Below are 9304 nucleotides of genomic sequence, written 5' to 3'. Positions count from 1 at the left end.
ACCCACCTCTTTCCATTTTTTGGAAATGGTCCCTTATATACACTTACTTCTATATATGACATGAATAACCAATCAAAAGCTCAAGAATGTCCCCCCTAGTGGTTTTCTCAGCCATTTTGATGTGTTATTGTGCTAATTTCATTCTTTTCACACAAGTGAGCTCAAAATTTCATATTTTTTAGAACCAAATACAGCTTAGTTACTACGCTTGATAAATTATAGTGGAACTCTATGGTATCAATGTAGTAATTTATGATATTTTGGGTTAATCGAAATGTATATGTAAAACCTAAAAAAAAATATTTATTTTTACATCCTCCATGTGGGAAATTTTATATAGCTTAGCAACCTACGAGAAGTGGCAAACGAGTACAAAGGTCATAACTAGAAGAGATAATTGTTTGCTTTACTTTATTTACTCTTCTATGTTTTAAGAAAAATAAGTTTAAGAGCTTATTTGTAAATAGAAATAATGTATATACATATATAATGTATAATAGTTGAAATGTGACTGTATTTGTAACTTCTCTATTGTTAGCCAAGCACGGTTGAAAGGTCAATATAATAAAAATAATAAATATTTCTAAATGTATAACATTACGAGATTTAAGCTAGTTAGACTAAAATTTGTGTTTTAGTGTTATAATCTACAGTAATTCTAGAATGAAAAAAGCATAATTTATATTTCTTCCTTAATTTTTATTGAGGTTGCGAAGTTGGTCATATCGAACCAACCTATACAGAAATACACTAGTGAAAATAACAAATATAGTTTTTTTAAACAAAAAATTTGATAATTATCTGGAGATTATAAAGATTTTGCATATGAAATTTGAAAATGCTTTAATGCATTAAAGTATTTTTAATCTTAAAATCAAAATTGCTTTGCATGTTGAATAGTCAACATTCTGAAAGAAAAAGTTTACGAAGAAAATCTTTAATTAAAAAATCTTAATACTTAATTTAAAAACCTGATATTTTGCATACGAAACTTCTAATGTTTACCAATAACCTGCAAAATTTTGTAAAGATGTGCTTACATTATAAAAAATGATAGTATAATTACTCTCATATATACTTTTGTGATTATGAGCTGGGTGGATTCCACCCAGCCCGTAATGGAAGGGTTAATCATGGTTAAGAGGGCTGTCCAAAGTTTACTAAAACATGATAAAGGTATCAACAGCATGGAGGAACATACCATCCACATGACAGTGCCTATGTGGAGAATATGAATCAGAATACAGTTATGATGTGCTCCATCTCACAACAATTTTCATACATGGTCTCAATAAACCACCAGAAGGGATACACTGTGAAGTTGCACTAGTACTGCCAAAACAGTAAGGTAACAAATGTAAATTCTAGCAGTAATAAATTACTCTGTTCATGACAAAATCAAAGATAAATCAGTAAAAAAAGCCATAAGCAATACAATATCAGTTGATTGAGATTCTCAAAAAGAAATAAAAAGCCATAATATTGCATCAGAGATTTATACTGCTAAGCCATCAGGGTAGAGTCAATCAGAAAGATAAAAGTTAACATTTTCCTATACTGAAAATGTATTTCCAATAATACTTACCACTGTTCACACTATAGCTTTATGCTATATAGAAAAGAGGTGTATGAAAATTAAATATAGTAATATCACACTAGTGGGGTCTACAGTACTTCTAGAACTGGTATGCTCTTTGCTCAGACAATGAGAAATCTAATTCTTGGGCAGTAAAAGCAGACTGGCCACACAGCCAAAACCCTAACATTATTAGAATAAAGCATGAATTGATGCAATATTGTTCCTAACTCAAGGGACTTGTCCAGGCCCCAACCAGGCAGACAAGGTCCACATCTAGTCATTGGAATTATAGGGCTGTGGACCCAAAGCTAGTTCCAAAGTGCAGTGGTTAGGGCATGAGCATCGCTTTTTATGTGTTCTTGTTTTGTAATAGGGTATTATTGAAACTCAACCTGAAAGTTACAGAATGTTGCATGTCGAGCAAGTGGAATTATGAAGAAAAGGCAAGCAACACAAAAGTGGACAAACCCTTGCCCCAACCTGAAGATGCTCAAAATGCAACAAGTCAAACTCGGAATTACAGGACCTTTCACGTAGTTAAGTTGAGCATGCCCCTTCATTTTGAGGATCATGGAAGAGGGTCCTCTACTCCTCGTAAGTCTGCATACAGAGTGTCAATTTCTGTGCCATTGGTTGGACTTAACTTGTTCCACATCCTCCTTGTAATTCCAAGGACAGGAAGTCTTGCCTTGCCTCTTAGACTAGAGAGTTAAGTTTTCTGTTTGTGATACCAGGCCGGGTAATCTTTGTTTCTTTAGGTTGAGTGAAAGATAATGAAGGGTTGTTTCTGAAATAGAATTACGAGGAGGCTTCCATTTAGATTGGTCCTGCTTCCACTATACATATGGGAAAACCATCCAGGGTTATTGGTAGAAGGGCACACAGCTTCACCCTCTTATCGTTAAGTGGAATAATGAGTTTAAGCATCACTCATGAGGAATACTTTTGTCCACCACTCCAGTGACTGGAAATTGGGAATGGTAAAGACTCCCACACTCCACTAGCAGAAATGGAGGGGGGGGAGAGATACTTTTGTTGACCCCAATTTATCCAATCCAGGGGTCAGCAGGGATGGAAAACATTCCCTTAAGTTTTACTCATGATAGTCAATGAGTGGTGATCCAGTAGTATACATAATTGTTTACCACCCAGAAAGTGTACAAGGTGGTATTATGGAACACACTATCTCAACAGAGCTCATTAGTACCAAATTATTTTTTAAATCAGTTGACTGGTAGCTAGTGCAGATTTGGAAAAAAACATACCTGACCAGGTAATACCCACCACTGAGTGGTATCAAAATGAAAATGACGAGAGGGTTCCTGAAAAATAATAGAAATAAATACAAAAGAAATGAAATCACTTACTTTTCTTACAATTTAGCCAGGGCATGGAGAATAGCCACAGAGGGCGAGGGGGATTCATTTAAATAATGAGATATAAATGTATTAGGCATGGTCTACATACCAGCCTGTACAATCTCCACCAGTGGGTGACATAACTGAGCCACCAGGAACATAGAAACATGGCAAACTTGCCAAGACGAGGTCCAAAGAAGTTTCCACTCCTCCAATGAAAACTCAGAGTAAGCAATATGAACCAACTGATGAACCCAACCTGTCAAAGAGACCAGGGATAAGTCACATGACACCTTAGGATCCCAGTGAAGAAACAAACATTGAGATGAACCATGAAACCCTTTAGTGAGCACAACATAACATCGGAGAGCTATAGTGTGAGAAGAGGTAGGTCTGTTTCGGAATGTAAGCTTTACATAAAAAGAATCTTGTTCTTTGAGTAGAGGACCTGAAAAATGCCAGCAATAAAGCTAGAGATGAGCTACATGTCAAGTTAATGTGTGGGGTTGATATAACATACAATGCCAAATAAGAAGGACATCTGCTAACTAAAGGCAAGCTTACAAATTACCCTCAAAGGCAACAAATCTGAAACTAATGAAAAAATAAGAAGTGGTAAAATCATTCATCATCAGGTAACCCAGGCAGTAATACATGTATTGGAATATCTGTTACTAGAGACCACTCTACTGGACAGACTTGCCAAGGATGATGCAAGTGACCATCCAAGTGAAGAAAAGCCAGAAACAAAGTGAAATAAACCACGTAAAAAACCATAAGCAATACCACATCACAAAAAGAAAAAAAAAAAAATATCACCCAGCAAAAGGAGAGGAAGAAAAAGTCATAATATTGCATTAAAGACCACTCCAATGGACAGACTTGCCAAAGATAAGTGAGCATCCAGGAAATCCACAGTCTCAAAAATGTAAAATTTATTTCAGGATTACACTACTTGCAGGTTTAGTTTTGACAAGAGAATGTAGTTGCTGATTTGAATTCCTCAAGGATATTCTACAAAGAAGTCTAAATTAAAAAGAAACAGGCTGATCTTCTTTCCATGGGTCTGGGTACTCTGAAAGTGTCAAAGGTTTGTAAATAGAAAAGACTGTCATAGGTCTTGCCTTCTTCTGAGAAAAACTTTAGCTTACAGCTTCTATACCACTAGTAAAATAACCATGAACTCATGAAAAGTAGCAAGTCAAATGAAATAAGAATCTCTTAGTGTTCAAGTCAGAAGGTAGATAAGTCAATAGTGAGTAATAATGCTTAACCCTCTGAATATTGCAAATCTTTTGTATACAAAATAAATCAGGTTTTAATTATTTTTACTACAGACTTATGTGTAAAGTTATGGAGTTAGAGTCTTAACTCAGACTAGTCTTAGTGCAAGGTGATTTTTCATGTTAAGATTGAAAATACTTTTCCAATATTACAGTTTTCAAGCTTCATTTGCAATAACCTTTTGTTTCAGTAAAACTTTATATTTTATCTGTTATTTTATTTACCCTAACACAATATAGGCTTGGTTTATTTGACCAACCTTGTAACTATCAAACAAATACACAAAATAAATCTAAAATTATCCTTTTTTTTTCTTATTAGAATGACTGCAGATTGTAAGAGAAAATTACAATTATTTATCCTAAACATCCACAGATTTGTAACAGTTTATGCATTTTCATTTAATTTATTGTTTTCTTGAAGTGTCTAAACCTGGGTAATAAAGCTGTAAACCATGTGGAAAGCACAAAGCTCAGGTTATGGTAAACAAAGTATTGAATTACATAATGCAGGAGCAGCTCACATACTTACCTTTCTGAGAGATTCTATTTTTTATTTTTTTTTTTATATATTTACGTTTTCTTATCTAACCTAACAAGTTTCTAGTTTTTACCTTTTAGTTAACTTTATAAATAACAATAAATAAAACTTGTACACAAAAACAAGAAATTAATACTTATATGTGGGTCTTGTATTTTTTTACAGTCAAAGTCTCAATAGAAGTTAACCCTACTTTTTGGCAGGATTGATTTGAATAATTTATGAGATAATTTATTTCAAATATGCCATTTGGAACACAAAATAGTAACCTGCACAAATAATACAGTGTCCTATAATTATTATAATTTAACTGGCTTTCTAACTAAACTATAAATGAATTCAAATAATTCCCTTACCTGGTCTAGGTGACCCTGGTGATAGCAACAATGAGTCTGTAGGCTGAATAACTCAAAACCATTGTGAGAACGAGTTAGCTTTACATATAAATCAGTAAATTAAAATCTTCTCTTTCTACTGGTTATAAATAATTGAAGAGCAAATGTCAGAGGCCATTTTTTACATTTCCTGAAAGGCAGATGGATAGGAGTGTAGGGCAAATGGTTTGACTTTATGTTTTGTATTTCCAAAAAGCAAATCAATTAGAGACTGTAAATATATATACAGTGCTAGCATTATCTAAAATATAATTGTACTGTTACGACAGTGGAAGTCACGTGACGATGGGAGCATGCACGGTAGAGTTTCTCAAAGGATCATGAATTATCGAGGAACCCCGTGAATGTCTGAGTGTTTGCCAGGCACCCTCTTTTTTAGTATATAAGCTCGGCAAATAAAGCCAGCGATAGATAGATATGCAGGTAGATTAAAGAGATAGATAACCGAGTCAAGCAAACAGCAGAAACCATAAGTAAAGTGTGTGAATCACTGATTTATAGCGTGTGTTATAAAAGTAGTTAAGTTTAACGTAATGATTGGAAATTCTGTGTATTATAAAAAGTTGTATCAAGAAAGAATAAACTAGTTTTAATTAAGAAAGCATTTGTATCACTGAAGTTCCTTGGAAAAATTTATACTGAAAATTAACAAACGAGCACATACACAAACAGTATAATCTATGTTAAAGTAAGTACATCTTATAGGAGTAGTAAAAATATCTAAAATGGGCAATTCGGAGCAAATATGAATCATCTGATACACAGAAGTGAAGATTGAGAATATATTTAAATATTTCATTTTGAAATTAAGACTTATATAATATTAAAATTCATTGCCATATAATGATAAAGTAGTTTAATTAAATTTAATTAAAAAGGTCATGACATGAGCACTTTGATCTACCCACATCCAGAGGGTTAATGATGATATCTACCGAAAAAAAAGAAGCAACATGGGATTCTAGAAAAACTAGAACAATATCAAAAACAAACCCTAGAAACAAGGGCAGACTACATTTTCCATAAGAAAAACTGGGGAAGCTAAACAAGACAGAAGTCTGAAACAAAAAATAAAATTAAAAAAAAATCTCAAACACTAGTTGCTGATGATGTTCAGAAGAACAATTTTCAGAAAAAGATTAATTATAAATTAGCTTAGCATATACAGGAAATGAGACACAAAAGACATCATCATGGCAAGTTTTTCAATTTCCAGAATTTTTAAACACAGAAAAAGAAAAGAGACAAGTGATCATATGTGAAATGAAAAGTTTGATAGAGCATCTAGAAAAAAATATATAAAATGATTAAAACTAAAAAATCCAAAAGATAAAAAAGGGCCACAGTTAAAGCAGAGTGAGTCAACTGCCTAGCATGAAAAATTAAACGAAGTTAAAAAAAATTAATTACAAATGCAATAAAATATAAGCAATAAAAACATTTATATGTTAATCATATGAAACAAAGACAAAAACACACCAAGACCATTAGAAGAGCAAAATTTGGCAGAGTGGCCGATAAGGTTAAAGGTGACCTCTGTAGCTATTACCAAGAGTAGTCTTAATGCATTACGTGGGTATATTTCAAGGTTACTAAAAATGTGTAAAGAAACGTGTAGACATATTGTGGTCAGTGACTGATGCATAGATTATGCTGTATCTAGACATATAGTTCTGTGTGTGTGAAAATAATGCTGTTGAATGACTGTACTGCAACTCTAACAAAATATCAAATTATTAAAGACAAAATTCACCATCAACATTAATTTTGGCATTCATACAGTACAATTCATCCTATGATAAACAAAAATATCAGCACAGATAAGCTTTAAAAGTGTTTATTCAGCACAACAATTTATTGAAATGTTATTTTTTCAACTATATTTAATGAAGAGCATTCATAATATAAATTACAGTAAATATAAAATATTTTTTGCAAAATTTATACTATGCATAGCATAAGAATTTATTATTTAAAACCTTTTCAGAATAAGCAATATATTCAAAATTGGCTTGAACTAGTCTTGCACTTAGATGGTAAGGTTTCCAATCCAGTATCTTGCAAATTTGAAATAAGACTTACAGCTATGACTGAGTAGAAACAATGAAACTCACCTTTGAGCTTGATTCTCTAGGAAGAAGTGTTTCAAAAATACTCCTGTTCCGACTATGAGCATCTATGTCCACATATACAACAGACCAAGAAGCACCTTTGTCACCAAACAGATTACAGCCATTAACAGCTTCCAGAGCTGATTTTGCTGTACCTATTGAACTAAGAAATTTGTTCATTTAACTTTTCCAAAGTTCAAAGTGAAACTGTAACTTCATAATCATTTAAGATTCTAAATTAATCCATGTATAAATCACTATTTACTCAAATTCAAAATACTTGAAGTTATGGTCCAATTGAAAATGTGATTGGTTTAGACAAGATATTAAGTAATTAGATATGTATAGGTCCCTTGTCAGTTGATTTACATTGATACTGCCTCTATCCATGGGTCATTCTTTTGAACAGTCAGCAAGATAGTGCTTTGTAAATGCTTCTTAGGGTTTTGAAATACATAATGACCCAAAGGTGTTATATGGGATTTAGATCAGGAATTATTGCTGACCAGTCCATAGTTTTAGTGTTTGAGGAAATCAACACAACTGTGGCAGTATAACACCACATGTTATCTCACTTCAAGACAAGTACTAGTCTAATTACACATATGGATGATTATATGGCTAGATCCAATCCTATGTTAATAATTTTCCAAGCAGTATATATACCCTCCACAGCACACACACAATCTGTGGCTTCTCACACTGATGCATTCAATACCATAACGTATTCACCAATAAAATGTTCATACTTAATGATACTGCACTCAGAAAAGTCTGTCTTTTTAGCCTCAACATTCCTTTTTATGCCTTTAAAGATGAGAGGGTTCCAGTAGTATTGCTGCCACTCTGCAGAACTGAAAAACGTCCAAACAACCCACACAGTCAACGTAAAGCTGGAGCATCTTAAGACAGACTTACAAAGTTTGTTCTTTGTCAGTTGTTCCCTTGAAGTTCAAACAAGTTCATGGACAGTGGACTAGCAGTTCCTAAACGAGTTTCTACTTTTAATCATATGCATATTTCATATTGTCTTGTTGTGAGGTAGGATATATATACTTTTGAATCTTTTTACACATTACTCTGCTACCATGAAGGACAGAACTATCCTTTTGTTTGGCTGTTGTTTCTGTATAATTGTTTGGCAGTGTTACTTGCTTGTGATGGTTGGAAGCACAGGTTTTTTGGAACTGTTCAAATGTTGGAAACTGGACAAACAGAAGCTATCATATTAATTAATGTATTTTTTTTATTCACATGGAAATTTCAAAGCCATTATTTACTCTTTAAATTTTTGCATAGTATAATATGATCTTAACAGCTGAGGTAACATCCACATTCCCTCAGTCTAAATACCATAAGTTTACACCAGAACTAGTTCATAATTAAATGTGTAGAACAAAACATAACAAATCCTTGCATTCTACTGTTAATCACTAAGAACAACTAAGTAATACAAAATAGCACTATGCATCACAAACTTGGGCAAAACAAACATTTCTCCTAAAATGATCTGGGTTCTTATCCAAATTCTAAAGTTAATGTCCGAAATAAGGAAAAAAAAACAAACTTTATTCTGGTTTCTGACAAAAATAAAAGTAACAAAGAGAAACATTAATTAGGAATTCTATATGTATATTGCAATTTTTACTGTTGGATTTATTATACATAAACATTAATATTAACTTTGCAATCTCTAATTCATAAAAAAAAATTAAGCAACAAAGTTTAAAATTTTCTAGATTTGAGAGGTTGGTTTCAGAGCTATATAATATAGTAGAGAACACAGTTATTTTGACTTAGCAATGTTTTTATAGATACAATTACATCAGCATTTACCTACTACCTCATATTAAAAGCTAACTACCATTAGATGGGCAGGGGTTGGGTGGTTATATTTTTAACAATTTGAATATACCAAAAGGCAAATATGGATCATAAAAAGTAATCAAACAAGCTGGAGATACAGTAGACATTATTTAATCAAATGTTAATATTTTCCTCTACCGAAAATGTATTTCTGATAACACTTACCTCCTC

The 9304-nt window shown here is 32.7% G+C and overlaps 1 protein-coding gene across 5 annotated transcripts in view; it reads right to left on the bottom strand.

Moving 5' to 3' along the window:
• Window positions 1-9304, bottom strand: part of LOC106458900 (probable phosphorylase b kinase regulatory subunit beta) — a 103843-nt gene that overhangs the window by 64456 nt on the left and 30083 nt on the right. For all 5 annotated transcript variants that reach the window (XM_022385255.1, XM_022385258.1, XM_013918464.2 and 2 more), the window contains one exon: window positions 7271-7430. In XM_022385255.1, the coding sequence (XP_022240963.1) occupies window positions 7271-7430 (160 nt within the window). The remainder of the gene's footprint in view (window positions 1-7270; window positions 7431-9304) is intronic.

Source organism: Limulus polyphemus, unplaced genomic scaffold, assembly GCF_000517525.1.
Source record: "Limulus polyphemus unplaced genomic scaffold, Limulus_polyphemus-2.1.2 Scaffold530, whole genome shotgun sequence".
Classification (NCBI taxonomy): Eukaryota; Metazoa; Arthropoda; class Merostomata; order Xiphosura; family Limulidae; genus Limulus; species Limulus polyphemus.
This window is presented reverse-complemented; position numbering and strand designations above follow the sequence as displayed.